Genomic DNA, 16,053 nt, shown 5'->3' with positions numbered 1-16,053 from the left:
CCCAACCCTAGTAGTGTGAGCCGAACGTGCTAACCGCTAAGCCACCCTTTTCTGAGCTCAAAAATAATAAATTCATTTTACATTTTAAATAATTTTTAAAGATATTTAAAATTTTGTACAATCTTCTCAGAAAATCATACAGTCATTATTATGACCTTCTTCATAATGGACCCCAGTTTGACTCACAGAATCACAGCATTCAAGTTTTATAGTGCATTCTATAGTAGTATAGTAGTTTTACAGCAACATGTCCAGTAAACTTTTCTGATCTTTCCAGAATACAGTATAGCAAACTTAAAAACAGTAGTAATTCAGTTTTAAGTGTTTTCTAGTGTTTTCAGGGCACAGTGGTAGTGTTAACATAAAAAAATCAAAATAAATAAAAAATCTAGTTTAGACCACAACCACTTATGGTTTAAATCTGAATATGAAAACAGATACAAATATTTTGCATACTAAACAGATAGAGATAAGAGCATTGTGTTAATCTCTACTGTGTGTAAATGTACTGTAAGATGTAAATGGTGGGGGACAATATACTAAACATAATAAATACATAATAAAAATAAACATAATAACTGTATGTAGGTTTCATAACACATTGAATGCTTTTAAAACAAAACCCCTGCTTCTTTTAAGAATTTATTTAGATTATTGTATGGGTAATAATACAGTATGAGACTTCTGAAAATTATGTGTCATGTAAAAATATAACATCTTGTAATCACTGAATTGTCATGACTGAGATTGCACAATTGCACTGTATTACTGAGTTCTCAAACTGGTAGTGTCACAATAATCAAACTATAAATAAAGATATTCTGTAGTTGTGCAATTGCCCTTACAAGATTTTGAGAAATACAAAAGCAAGCAAGCAAGCAAATGATTTGTCCAGATGGACAGAAATTGTCATTGGTCAGTGGACTATTTGAGTACTTGAACTAAACCAATTTAATAACATTTATTCTTATTTTGTGGTTGATTTTTAATTAGCCAGAGCATGAACCTTTGTGTTTTTTCTTAGTCTTATGAATACATCATGTCCACTCATCCATGTCCTAGATAAATGTCAAACATCCTTAGAAATGTCCTCAGTAGTCACACTTGGCAGAGAGGAGAGAGTGTCTTGAGGTGAGGGTGTGGATCTCTCTGATTTTCCTCTGCGTCGTAATACAGATGATTCTACAGCCGCTTCTAAGTCCTTCATATCGACAGACAACAGCAAAGATTACACATTTATATAGTTAAATCTTTAAGTATTTAACTAATACATTATCAACTAAGACAGGTTCACCTGATTCTCAGCTAGAGCTTCTTTAGCCATGTAGTGCTCCCTCTTGATCTTTATCTCCACCTCCTCTGGAACATCAGGAACCATCCAGTCAATCATGCGCCCAATTAGGAATGCCACATGCTGAAACAAAATGTAAAAGAGAATGTGAACCCTACACTCAGAACATTAGAGGCATGAAGTTCCTGTCAAAGTTGAAAAAATACAAATGGTTAAGCTGCTTTTGTGGTAATAGTGTAGTATGAGCTTTGTTTGTTAAAATGTAAACAGGTGCGCCGTACACCTCCAAACATATCAATAATTAAATCATTTTAAATACAAATTGCATGAATTTAGATAGATAGTTTAGTAATACATACTGAACACACCTCAAATATAATGACGAAACCTAGTCGAATAGCCAGCAGATTATAGTACTCAGGAGTGTGATGTCCCCTTTCGTCTCTGAATCCCCGATACCTGAAGACAAACATTGTAACTTCAGATTACTAAATAGCCATTTTTTCTTAATACACATCAGAGTTTCTTTGTACTTTGGCAGTAGACAGATATGTTTAAGGAGGTGCCGTTTTTAAATACGCAGTTATGCAAACTTCCTCCAAATGTCATAAAATCAACACTCTACAACTGCATGCTTTACTGGGAGAGTCTCTCTACCTGCACTGCATATCACTTTGGGTGAAGTTGTTGGGTGCAACAGAGAGGGTGAAATTGATGTAGCCTTTCAGAGTGCCCTCAGTGGTGTAGCGATAGTAGAGACGTGGCAGGAAATCAGATGTGAAAGCAATCAGGAAAGCCTGATAACAAAGGAACAGGAAGTTAGACATGGCCAAAACAAAAACACATTAACCTCTCATTAGTGGCTCCGCTGATTATGTTTACACTAAAAAAGGCACTCTTAAAAAATACTTTCAGCAAATTTTCAAAAGATGTTTTAATGATGATTCATACAAGAAACAACAAAATGGAGAGAGGCTGTGCCATCGAGATATATTATAAAGCAGGAATGCTCACATTGCTAATCACAGCCAGGTAGGTGATGACCTCTAGGATTGTAAACCATATCCCGATGTCCTGTGCCCGCTGAGCCACGGGCCTACGGTACTCACACACAAATTTCTGTGCATCTAGACGTACCTCCACCCAGTTATTCACCAGCGCGAAGAGTGGTGCCAAGGGACAAGCCGCCACAAAGATTGTAATGAAACCAAACTGCAGAACTGTAAAGAGGAGTTAGTAAGAGTACATCTAGATGTGCAGTAAATATCAAGAAATTATGAAATTCTGATCTATCATCCCATATTCATTTTTTGATGAACGTCTTCAGTGTAGAGCAAAAAACAAAAGAATCGGCCTTGCCGTCCCAGTACTTTCACAGGGGACTGAATATATACACAATCCCCTCTGAATGTATTGGGGTTTTATATACATACAGTGAGGAAAAAAAGTATTTGATCCCCTGATGATTTTGTACGTTTGCCCACTGACAAAGAAATGATCAGTCTATAATTTTAATGGTAGATTTATTTGAACAGTGAGAGACAGAATAACAAAAAAAAAATCCAGAAAAACACGTCAAAAATGTTATAAATTGATTTGCATTTTAATGAGGGAAATATGTATTTGACCCCTCTGCAAAACATGACTTAGTACTTGGTGGCAAATCCCTTGTTGGCAATCACAGAGGTCAGACGTTTCTTGTAGTTGGCCACCAGGTTTGCACACATCTCAGGAGGGATTTTGTCCCACTCCTCTTTGCAGATCTTCTCCAAGTCATTAAGGTTTCGAGGCTGATGTTTGGCAACTCGAACCTTCAGCTCCCTCCACAGATTTCCTATGGGATTAAGGTCTGGAGACTGGCTAGGCCACTCGAGGACCTTAATGTGTTTCTTCTTGAGCTACTCCTTTGTTGTCTTGGCTGTGTGTTTTGGGTCACTGTCATGCTGGAATACCCATCCATGACCCATTTTCAATGCCCTGGCTGAGGGAAGGAGGTTCTCACCCAAGATTTGACGGTACATGGCCCCATCCATCGTCCCTTTGATGAGGTGAAGTTGTCCTGTCCCCTTAGCAGAAAAACACCCCCAAAGCATAATGTTTCCACCTCCATGTTTGATGGTGGGGATGGTGTTCTTGGGGTCACAGGCAGCATTCCTCCTCCTCCAAACACGGCGAGTTGAGTTGATGCCAAAGAGCTTCATTTTGGTCTCATCTGACTACAACACTTTCACCCAGTTGTCCTCTGAATCATTCAGATGTTCATTGGCAAACTTCAGACGGGCATGTATATGTGCTTTCTTGAGCAGGGGGATCTTGCGGGTGCTGCAGGATTTCAGTCCTTCACGGCGTAATGTGTTACCAATTGTTTTCTTGGTAACTATGGTCCCAGCTGCCTTGAGATCATTGACAAGATCCTCCCGTGTAGTTCTGGGCTGATTCCTCACTGTTCTCATGATCATTGCAACTCCACAAGGTGAGATCTTGCATGGAGCCCCAGGCCAAGGGAGATTGACAGTTTTTTTGTGTTTCTTCCATTTGCGAATAATCGCACCAACTGTTGTCACCTTCTTACTAAGCAGCTTGGCAATGGTCTTGTAGCCCATTCCAGACTTGTGTAGGTCTACAATCTTGTCCCTGACATCCTTGGAGAGCTCTTTGGTCTTGGCCATGGTGGAGAGTTTGGAATCTGATTGATTGATTGCTTCTGTGGACAGGTGTCTTTTATACAGGTAACAAACTGAGATTAGGAACACTCAGCTCTTGACCTGTAAAAAAGACACCTGGGAGCCAGAAATCTTTCGGATTGAGAGGGGGTCAAATACTTATTTCCCTCATTAAAATGCAAATCAATTTATAACATTTTTGACATGCGTTTTTCTGGATTTTCTTGTTGTTATTCTGTCTCTCACTGTTCAAATAAATCTACCATTAAAATTATAGACTGATCATTTCTTTGTCAGTGGGAAAACGTACAAAATCAGCAGGGGATCAAATACTTTTTTCCCTCACTGTACATATATATATATATATATATATATATATATATATATATATATATATATATATATATATATATATATATATATATATATAATGTTATGATTGAGTATATTTATATTGGCACAGAAAAGCTTATCTACAATTTATGAAACAAGTCTTGAGTGTCAATTGTCAGTACTTTGTTAGACCAGTTTGTTCGTTAAACCAGTTTGTTTGTTTTTCCAATGGGAGTGTCTTCAGGACAGAGGATGTTGTGCTGTCAAGTTTCACAGTAATTTGCCAAGCTGTGTATTTTTTTTCCTTGGTTATTTGTTTTATTAACTTAAAGAGAGAAAATAAAGAGAGACTGGTGAGGGAAAGACTGTTCAGAGCTGGCAAAATCTGATAATAGGAACCCGTCTTGCTGACGTTAAATACATTAAACTTTAAAACATTAAAAACATTCAATGTTAAAAATGTTAAGGGCATTAAATCTGCTACAGGATGTGCAGTTATCGGTAAATAATCAATAACATTGAGTCTATTTTGCATCAGGCTGCGTCATATGGCTATGGCATTGAATATTTTACTATAACAACATGCCCAACCATTATTTATTTCTTTATTAGGTGCCCTATTTTAACCATGACATAACTTACTCCTGCTTTGAAGCCTGTGATTCAGACTGAAGATGGATCTTTCAAATTAGCAGTGTTTATTCCCACTTATACAATAGCTTAAGCAATACATCTATTAAAAAAAATACCTAGTGTTTATATAACATGTGAGAAGCTTCATGAAAGCATTCAAATCAGAGATGTTTTCTATATGTAAAAAAATCAGTGTGGGAATTTAAGTGTGGGAATGATATTAAATTTAACAACTCACCCATTTCCAGATATTCATCAAATAGGCCCTCACACACCAACAGACTATAATCCGTTTCCCAGGGTGCCAAACCATCTTGATCATTTGTTCCCTTCTCTCTTTGAGCTGGATGAAGTTTCCGCTTGTACCACCATGCCTTTAACTTACTGATGGGGTCAAGAAAAGATGCATTTTTAAGCATTTTAAAGGAAAAATCTGAAAATTCAGCTTTTTTGTTGTAAAGAAATGGAGACTTACGGAACAACAAATTCTTGAACATTGTTGATGACTTGTTTTCCTACCATGATGACCAACAGCTCTTGAGCAAGCTCAATAAGACATCCCGAAGCACCACACTGGAAAAATCAGATGAACCGATGAGATCACTAAGACTGAAAACTTTATTAAATAAGCATTGTTGTTTAATGCTATTCATGGAATTCAGAAAAAAAGGAATTAATACAAATGAATGAAAACCACTGAACAACTAATTAATGAAACAGTATCAACATAAATGCACTTTATACTCACATCTTCATTTCGAATCCCAAAAAGTGTATAATAGTTACCAGGATATCCAACAAACCTTTAAAAAAAACAAAAAAAAACACCACTTATAATTCAACTGTTTATTTTCACATGAACTGAACAGTGTTTGCTGTAAACTCACCTGCCCTTAAAAAATGCAATGTACACGGGAGAAGAGTAGAAGTTGACAAACTGGAAGATGAACACTTTGAGAATAAAAGCATCTTCATATTTGGTCTGAGTACGGTGCATTTCTGTTGGTGGTAAAAAAACAAACAAAAAAAACATGAGCTCTGCATTATCACAACAACCACGGATGAAACTTCAGCACATGCTTGCTCACCCCATCGGGTCAGGATTTGGGCAAGACGTGTGTAGACCTTAGATAGTAACATAATCACCACCAAGTTTAGCACTGAGCCAGTGAGACTTGCTATCCTCCCAGCCTGTGGTGTAGACAAAGAGCACAGCACTGGTACAAATCAACTAGGGCCAGCTTTTACAATTAAACATATGCTTATTTATTAGGCAAATACACTGTTTGCTTGTCAATGAATCCCCTGTACAGCCTTTGATGAAAAAAGTACTTCATAGCTTAATAGATTAAAAAGACAACAATACTATTCTGATATTTCAAATAATGATAATGATGTTATTCAAAAGTATGATACAGCCAGTGCTTTATAATAGCCAAAATGTACTTACAGAGAATATGAAAAAAGAATTCTGAGAATTGTAGATGATGATGCTCAGGATGGTCCGGTAGAGGATAATAGCTATCAAGAACATCAAAACTACAGCAACCTGCCGAGATCAAACTTAGTATCAAAATACAAATGGAACGTTCTTTAACACAAGGATAAAAGGAGGAAGTTCATTTCCTTGTCATTTTTACTTTACCATCAGAATGATGACCATGTTGCCAGTCACCATGCGCCGAAACCGGCTAATCTCTGGGAAATGTGGCTCCTCCGCCCCTGTTATAGGATTACGGACTGTCATTGGTGCCATGGCAGTGAACTCTGGCCTTGGCCTTTCCTAAAATTAAAATCGATGATATGAAGATGTAGCTATAAAACAGCTACAACATGTCTAATTACAAAATCCTGAGACACATTCTAGCGTGAAACCTGTGTAGTATATTTGATGTAGAGCTATTTTCCATATTAATCTGCTCTACTCCTCCTGCATTATTTAAAGGTGCAGTATGTTATGTTGAAAGGTGTTTTTAGTCCTATAAAATCATATAATTTGAAAATTTCCTTAGAAAAATATGTAATCTACAATATTTTATTGCAATTTAACTGCCTGTTTTGTTCATTTCAAGTTTGCATTTACATGGCCCAGTGTAACATGCATTGAGAGGCAGGACTCAAGTGCATAAAGACAGCATTCGCTCTACCATCTTTCCTCATTCCTCATAAGGCATACATATTTTGACGGGTGCAGTGGTTGGCTGGAGGGAGGAGAGGGTGTGTTAATGTTAATGCTGACAACTGAAAGTTGCATACTGCTCCTTTAATCAGTGAAAGACTTGTTATATTTCTAATACAGTATGTATTAACCTCTTACACTCACACACACACACACACACACACTGATGACCTCCAAGGTCAGAAATTAAGATAATATGGATAATTATTTTCCCCACGTCACTGTTTTGATGTTTGTAACAGCTACATGGCTGTCGAGAGTCTTCTTCAATTCTCTCCTTACCTCAGTCTCCTCAAACTCGGAGCAGTCCCATCTGTGGGCCAGGACAGAGCTGGTACGCTTCCAGTACTCCAGGAAGGTGACTGCCCAGAGGGACATGAAAATACTGAAGAACACCGTTCCACCATTGTCAAATAATAATCCTGCCTGTGGCAAAATAAGACAATATTTTACTACATAGAGCACACTAACTTACACAGTACCGTTCACGCAGACTCCTTAAACCCACTTTATAAGTATAGCAGATGCTGGAGAGGTTCCAGTAGCTGCAGATGTTACAGATTGGACACATGACAATACTGTCACCACTGTTGCACATCTCCAGCCTAAGGGAAACATATAATAGATCATAAAGGTTAAAGGTCATGAATAGGAATACTCTACTAATACTCTTGGCCTAGGTGAAAGATATCAATATCACTCACGCTGGGACATCAGTGACCATAAGCCAGATTCCAAATAAAGACATGAGGAAGCCTACAACTGCAGCAGGAAGTAGCCACCCTGTATAAAAGCCTGGAGAGAGAGAGAGAGAGAGAGAGAGAGAGAGAGAGAGAGAGAGGAGAGAGAGAGAGAGATGATTAAAAATATAGTAAGTGTGAGAATTGGGTGGGGTAAAACTTGTCAAACACTATTTACATTTAGATAAGAAACACAAACTTTACAAATATCACCACTTAATCTGTTTTCTCAGTGAAGCAAACACAAGTATTTAAATACAACATCACAGTATGTTTTTATTTAGTTTACATTTGCACATCTTTATACCACGTACCTAACCAGGCAAAGTAGAGTGCGACCTTCTCGCCGAAATATTCACGAATGTGGTCCAGGGGCTGGTATTTCTTCCAGCAGCCCCAACGTGCCCAATACTGATACAAGATCTGCCTCATGCTCAGAGAGTCAGGGTTAAGTGGACTTTTGGGAAGGTGATAATGCCCCTTAAAACAACAGTGACAGAATGAGTGTAATGGTTAGTATGTAAAGCCACGAGGGACAATATCAAGCAAGGTTTTATGTATATATATATATATATATATATATATATATATATATATATATATATATATATATATATATATATACATATATATCTGTGTGTGTGTGTGTGTGTGTGTGTGTGCATGTGGGTGTGTGTGTGTGTGTGTGGGTGTGTATGTATCTATGTATGTATATAGAAGGACAACTTTATCTAAAATCTTTATTTATTATAAACATTCTTGTACCTACACTGAACAAAGATGCTCATGATTGCGAGTGAATGCACATGAAATATAAAAAATAATAATAAATGAGCATTTTTGTATTCAATCTTCCTGCCAGCTACATGACTTGTTGAAGGATAGGTTCGATATTTTCTATATTGGCCAATATGACTTTATGTTTAAAACATAAACCCTCTGGAGAAGAGAAACATTTAAAGCAGCAGAGCCTTTTTTTTTTTTTTTTTTACATCTTTGCATTCTTCTCATAGCAATATTACATCTGAGTGTAAAAGAGATTCACCTCATGTAAGGGATAGGCAGCAGTGAACACATTCTCACTGACCAACCTGGCTATCCCAACCTCTCCCCTCTTTAACGTTCCAAACTGAGTCCTAGCTAACATCTCATACAGCTGTGGGACAAAAGTAGAGAATATTATCAGTATGTCACATTTAGTAGTGTCAGTGATATGTTATTCAGAATTAGGGACATTTTCCCCATGTAAAACACTATGCAATAAGTAATAAATAAAACACTATATGGTGTGTTGTTGTAGGGAAATAATAAACGATGGGGTGGTGTGGTGCTTACCCCAAACATTATTATTTTCCTGTGACAGTACATCCTGAAGTGTTTTTTCCTCTTATACAATAGATGTGGCAAAAAAAATTATTTCAATATTTAAGGAAAAACACAGGGTAAATTTTTAGTAATATACAGTTACATTTAATGTTGAGAAACTGCCCCAAAACAAGTTTTTGTTGTCACGTATAACAGCAATAAACGATCCTTTGCTTAACAGCCTCTCTTGTCTTCTCTCTCTTAAGTTAATAATACAAAAAAATACAGCTTGTCATGAGTCCTCTGTCCTGAAGACTGTCCTCCGAATTACAGCCATCAGTATTATAGTTGTGCTGTTTTAGAAATTTTTTAAATTAATCAACACCTTCTGACCAGTCAGAAGGATGTCATTAGCACTGTGATATAATAAATACATGTTATATGCACTTTATACATACTATATATATATATATATATATATATATATATATATATATATATATATATATATATATATATATATATATATATATATATATGTTTGGAGATTTCATACACAGCAACGCTCTGTCTCTTCAAAAATTTTCTGCCATAGTCGTGACTGTTGTCATGGGCTTAGTCTCAAATTGAAAACTGTCACCTTACATTCAAAAGAATTTATATTCTAGAAAATCCCAAAAGCTGGTACACCAAACAGACTCTTCTTTAAGTTTGAAGGTGACATGAGAGGTATTTAAAATTCAAACACTAACTGTAGTAGGAAAAGCAGTTAGTGTTAGTAGTCAATAATGCTCTAGAATAGTACATAAGCATGCGATTTGAGACACAACACCAGTTTGGTAGCTGGACGGGCAAATTTGTATCCTATTCATGCACAGTGCTTTAACACACCCTGTGTACATGATGTTATAAAACAGTAAAACAGGCTAATGGATAAATTAGCTAGCATATCTGGCTATTGTTTGAATACTTTCAAGCATTCAAGCTTACAATTTGATGCCTCTGTGTCATCTTGAAGAAAGTCTCCTTGTTTTCATAGCCAAGAAACCTGCAAGCAAAATATAGACACGATAAATGTACTGTCTGTGCGTGTGTGTGTGTTTGACTGTAAGGGGTTAATACAGCAAGCGAACTCTGTGTAAACACTACTGTATGTGAACAGACCCATACTATATTTAAAAACTACCTTTACATTCCTGCTTCCTGAAGTATATATAACAAACCCTTCCAGTGCATGATCAACTGAATGTTCATTATAGTTAAAAAGACAAACAACAAGCATTTGACTGCCACTGAAGCTCACTAACAGGGCAGAGGTGATACTGTACCTCTCCAGCTTGTTCGAGCGGAACTGGCAGGTGTAGTAGTCTGGTGGAGGGTTGGGTACTTCCTGAGCAAAGATATTAGGGATGTGTAAATTTCTGAGGGCTGTTTCTGACCAATTGGATTCTCGAGATGTCTCAACCTGTAGAGCAGATCCATCAGACAGAAATAACACATATCCATCAGACAGACAGCCCATGACAGACAGAAATAACACATATCCATCAGACAGAAATAACACATTTCATAAATTTACATTATATGGCCAAAAGTATGTGGACACCTTGACCATCACACCCATATGTGGTTATTCTCCAAACTTTTGCCACAAAGTTGGAAGCACATATTTTTCTACAATGTCTTTATATGCTGTAGCATTACAATTTCCCTGGGGCCTAGCCCAGACCTGTTCTAGCATGAAATGCCCCTCCATGAGCGAGCTCCATGAAAATATGATTTGCCAATATTGCTGTGGAAGAACATGAGTAGCCTGCACAGAGCCCTGACCTCAACCCACTGAAAACCTTCATCAGATCAGTGTCTGACCTCACTAATACCCTTATGGTTGAATGAGCATAAATCTCCACAACCATGTTCCTAAATATACTGGTTATTATAACAACAAAGTGGGGACCAACTCCATATTACTGCCCATGTTTTTGGAATAGGATGTTCAGCAAGCACACATCAGGTGTCCACATCCTTTGGCCATATAGTATATTTTACATTTTTCATGAACAGATCCTCAGTAAAGTTTCTGTACAGTAATTTGCATTCCCTATGTGTGTTCCACTTGACTCACCTGTAATGGTACCCGGAGGCTGATCTCCTCTGCATAATAACATAGTACATTCCAGGGGGCACTCAAGAGCACATATGTTGTCTTTGTCTTGCCCTGCACAACTTCTTTCTAACAACAGACACAATTTAATCAAACATTAATAATAGAGTATTAAATATAAAGGGAACATCATAGTAGTTTAGCTAAACAAAACTCTTTCAGTGTTCGGCTAAACAGTTTATTAAATAAACATTTCTATCAAGTTTACAAGTTCTGCAGTACATCTACTATACTACTTTATAATAGTTTATTGCACCAATACTCCCAAAATGCAATTATTCATCCATTTTCCATACAGCTTATCAAGGTGCCAACCCATTGTAGGGCACAATTGCTCGCACATTCACACACTATGGACAATGTTTGCCTAATCAAACATTCTCACTGAATATAAACATGTTTCTTTCCTCAGGCATATACAGTACGTGCATACTGCAGTTATATAGCATATTTTGGAATGTACTAATCATCACTCATCATCACTCAAGTGGTGTGACTGGTATTTATGAGTCAATACTTGATACTGACCATCTCCTGATGCAGGCCAGCAGTTTGCAGCCTGGACAGGAACTCCGTCCTCCATTTCCTGTGGATATCATTGGTGGTGTTGGATGATTTGTCTTCTGGTTCATCAGGCTTTGCTTGATTCACAGGCTCCTCCCATACCAGCACGAAATCTAACATTTCAAAATCATAGTACAATAAAGTGTAACAGCACAAATACAAAAACATAAATATATGTTCATTAGATTAGCAAGTTCCATGTTATTTGAATTTATATTTAGTGACTAGTGTGTTTTCTCTCGTAAGCCATGATCATTGGTAAAATCAAGTCTAGTAAAAAAAAATCAAGGCTATTCATCAGATACATGACTAATGGATTGTACGTGAGCACAATTTAAATATTATACAGTTCATTGAATGTGCTCATTTGTTAACTGCATCCTCCAGTAACACTGGGTTTTGTTTTGTTTTTTGCATTCACTTACATATATATTGAAAAACATCAAATGCAGACTTACCAATGCATGTGACTCCATCACTAAACACATTCCTATCCTTCTGAGGTGACTGTGGGGGATCCATATGTCATCCGTTACTTATCGGTTATACAGGAGACCAAACTAAAATAAAGCACTTCACCCTACCACTTGTTTAGCCAAACAAGAATGAATATAACGCAAAGGTACACGAAAACACATTTTGTCATGTGTTACCAAATATGCAAAGCACAGGAGGGATTAAAAATTGATGTGTTGGTGTTTTTTGACAGTGCTGACCTTCTATAAAGCCACATGCAAACTAATCACTTATTATTAAGAGCTCATAATGCACTCACAAAGCAGGGGAATCAAAGGGTCAATCTCTTTCCTACTCGCTCATTCTCTCAGATTTTCAACACACACACACACACACACACACACACACACACACACACACACACACACACACACATACACTTACTCCACCCATGCCCATGCTTCCGTAGTTATAGTCAGGGAGCTCAGACATGGTGATCAGTGTTGTGCTATCTTCCACTTCACCCTTCTGCTTCATTATAGCCCTCCAGTATGAGCCAGCACTCCTCTTCTTCACTTACACTCCAACTATATAATCCCTCTCTGAAAAACATTCCAAAATGGCCGAGCATGTTACAAGGAAGTGTTTAATTCAGCGTCACATACTGTAGTAACCACAGAAAGGGATTAAAAATATGAACACGTTGATAAGTGTTTGATTTATTACAGTAACACTGAATCAACAGCTTTGACAAAATTAACCTAATTAGCAATAATATCTAGCACAACAAATGTAAATAGATCCCTAAAGGAAACAATGAGCACATAATTCCCCATTCAGGGGAAACACCAAGACAAAACACAGGCCACGTGCACAAGTCTAAAGATGTGAGACACTTGCTGTCTTTCTGTCTCCTGGGTCTGGGTAACACACTGAACCGTCTCTGACTCACCATCAGTGCCAGTGCGGTGACATTGAGCATAATATTTGTTGTAACACACAATGGAAATGTTGTACAAATATTAATCAAATACATCACATCTGAGCACAGAAGAGGAAGAAAATGTAATACTGAAGCTTTTCAGCCAATGAACACTCGAACATGGAGAATATAAAGCTGGGTTCTACATCACCATGTTAGAATGATATATGAATTATGTAGTACAAATCCACATAATTTTGGACATCACTCTGGTGAAGGACTTTTGTCAGAAATGTACAGAAGTGTTTATGTTGTTGTTGTATTCTTTTCTTTCTTATTTTTCTTATACTGTAGGTCTATATGTATCACAGATTTGCAGACTTGCTAAGATTTTATTTATTTATTTACATTTTTTAAATGTACTATATAGGTCTTATATCCTGACTAACTTCATCAAAAACAAAACTTTTATTTGGTTAGACATTTACTCATAATACGTAGTACCAGGAAATGACCATGCATTTACAATGTGCTGTATTCCAGTTACAATTTACAATTCACTGTAAAAATGGCAGTGATCACTGTAAATATCTCTAAAAGCTGTTAAAGTATTTCAGTCAGTCTTGATACAACCAGAAGGTTTTTCTCTGTGTTGTATCTGTATTAACAATTAATGATGATGATATCCCCCATTGCATAATAAGCTGTTTTGTTATATGGTGCTGTAGTGTGACTACATTATTCTCATTTGGCTGTGGGATGCCAGTTGTGCAAGGAGCTGTGACACTTCAGAGTGTTCTCACCACAGAAGTACGCAAATCACATTGCACTCATTGTCCTCACAAGAACAGTGTAAATGTAAACTATTCTGTCTGTAATCCGATCACTGCAGTTTTGATAGTTTTTAGTTACATGACAGCCAAATATTTTCCCACTACATTTACATTTGATTTATATTCTGACTGAGGTTTCACTTGCTCATTGCTTACCTGCTGCTGACTGCACTTTCTCTTCTCCTCTGTTCTGTTCCTCACCTCAGGGTCTTTCCTCCACAGCACTGTATCTTTAATAGGGAATGGTCTACAGTTCCAGAAAGCGGTTGCACAGGATGTGGCACTCACTATAACCCTTTCCCTCAAGAGAGATAAGGTAGGAGGCACTGCAAAAGAATGATGAGAGATGTAGGGGGAGTGTTTCATCCTGTTTGCTGTTAAGGAGGAGTCTCTCAGTAGCACTCACTGTACACACACACACACCTTTATACACAGAATGATACAGAATGGAGATCACTACAAGTTGGTGTATGTTTTTCAGACCTTGCCTTTTTAAGGGTATTTGCTTGTAAAAAATCTGATATCCAAATTAGCTCACGCTTAATCTGGCCTTTGCTGAATATTGTTTGTCAGAAAGGGGTGATCAGGCGTGTTTTTGTTGGCTCAGGAACGGCAGTTTGTTTTCCTTAATTAGGGACTGCTGGACCCGGAAGGCCAATTATTAAGTGAGCCTTTCAAATAACAACACCAAAACTAATATATACAATATGCAAAGTAACATGAATTTTAAACAGTTCTGGTTACTTCCATCTCCCAACACATCAAGCGGAGTCTCTCCAATAAGGGGCACTATTATTGGCTCAGTTCTGATATATGGGTGCACTGGAAACTGGAAAACATTGCTATGGAAAACAATCATTTAAGATCACCTTCTCAGCACATCTTTCCAGGGCCTACATGGGATAAAAGAGGGTTTGTTGGTTTGGGGTATGGGCTCTGAATGCATTTGAATATGTGCTAAAACGGAGAGTCCATTTGGGCTGCCCAGGTAAAGTTATATGACCTAATATAACTTTAATTTATTTCAGTGTTTCACCACAATTTTTACATATTGATCCCTCATGAAGACTCATTTTATACTTATGTTATATTTACATTTATTAATTTGATTTTGTAAAGAAAAGTGCATTAAAGTCAGGTATTCAGATAAGCTACAACAGGCAACCAGTGGCTCTCTGCCAGTCCTGAGGTCTTATTTCAATGTCTCCTACCATTTTTTTATTTTTAATTTTATTTATTTATTTATTTATTTATTTTTGTCTAAATAACTTATTTTAATCCAGTCTGAAAACCTTTTAGCCCCAAAGAGTATTTTAATCTAGTTTGAAAACTGTGTCTCAATAATGAACCATATTGTATTCACTTGGGTAGGCGTAGGTCAGTCTAACAGGCAAGAATATCAGGCAGATGTTTGGTACCTCACACAAACACACACATAATTAGACGTGGAAAAACACATGTCGCGAATAAATATAAAACTTCAATTTAGAGATGAGGTTGTGAGTCAGGCCCTGGGGCTTTAATTATGAAAAGGAAGAAAGTGGTTTCATGCTTCTTATTTCACAGTTTCAAAAAATAATAATGAGCAGGATTCCCAGCATGCAGTGACTGTAAGGTGTGTGTGTGTGTGTGTGTGTATGAATGAATGAATGAAGTAACTGTTCGCTTTCAAGTAGTTGACATTTAACGGACTATTATAATTTATTGTGCAGCTTTGTGTGTATTTGCATTTCAGTGTACCACAGCAGTCAGTAAGTGATAACAAAACAGTTTATTATTTCCCATTGTGACTAATATTTCTCAGTATTTTCTTTCAGTTGTAGCTATTTTAAGTGTTGCTAAGTCATTAGTATTCTTATTGACATTTTTTCAGACATGCCGTCGAATGTAGAAATAAAGGCGTGGCTGCGTGATCTCGACCACGTGACCAAGCGCGCGAGGGAGTTGAGCGGTTCTGACGGGACCATCAT

At 37.2% G+C, this 16,053-nt stretch overlaps 1 protein-coding gene across 1 annotated transcript; it reads right to left on the bottom strand.

Annotated features, from left to right (window-relative positions):
• Window positions 1–190: 190 nt before the first annotated feature.
• On the bottom strand, window positions 191–14,402 carry ano7 (anoctamin 7). Its single transcript, XM_017491366.3, has 24 exons — window positions 14,240–14,402; window positions 12,773–12,930; window positions 12,331–12,379; window positions 11,837–11,985; window positions 11,270–11,377; window positions 10,473–10,609; window positions 10,135–10,192; window positions 8,885–8,995; window positions 8,154–8,319; window positions 7,804–7,894; window positions 7,608–7,704; window positions 7,382–7,525; window positions 6,566–6,703; window positions 6,371–6,469; window positions 6,009–6,111; window positions 5,808–5,919; window positions 5,669–5,723; window positions 5,396–5,493; window positions 5,159–5,304; window positions 2,306–2,511; window positions 1,949–2,088; window positions 1,660–1,750; window positions 1,295–1,414; window positions 191–1,201 (listed from the first exon to the last, which is right to left on the bottom strand). Exons 2-24 carry the CDS (start codon window positions 12,863–12,865, stop codon window positions 1,070–1,072), a joined length of 2,643 nt encoding a protein of 880 aa, XP_017346855.1. The 5' UTR covers window positions 12,866–12,930; window positions 14,240–14,402; the 3' UTR covers window positions 191–1,069.
• Window positions 14,403–16,053: the final 1,651 nt, after the last annotated feature.

Source organism: Ictalurus punctatus, chromosome 17, assembly GCF_001660625.3.
Source record: "Ictalurus punctatus breed USDA103 chromosome 17, Coco_2.0, whole genome shotgun sequence".
NCBI classification, from domain to species: Eukaryota; Metazoa; Chordata; class Actinopteri; order Siluriformes; family Ictaluridae; genus Ictalurus; species Ictalurus punctatus.
This window is presented reverse-complemented; position numbering and strand designations above follow the sequence as displayed.

What these genes read in the sequence shown, in the direction of transcription:
- ano7 (XM_017491366.3), bottom strand. Translation starts at nt 12,865, where the DNA reads ATGAAGCAGAAGGGTGAAGTGGAAGATAGCACAACACTGATCACCATG. An exon ending in CTGCCTATCCCTTACATGAG is followed by an intron (nt 8,320 to 8,884) that starts GTGAATCTCTTT and finishes TGTTGTTTTAAG; the next exon opens with GGGCATTATCACCTTCCCAA. An exon ending in TGATGAATATCTGGAAATGG is followed by an intron (nt 2,512 to 5,158) that starts GTGAGTTGTTAA and finishes TCCTCTTTACAG; the next exon opens with TTCTGCAGTTTGGTTTCATT.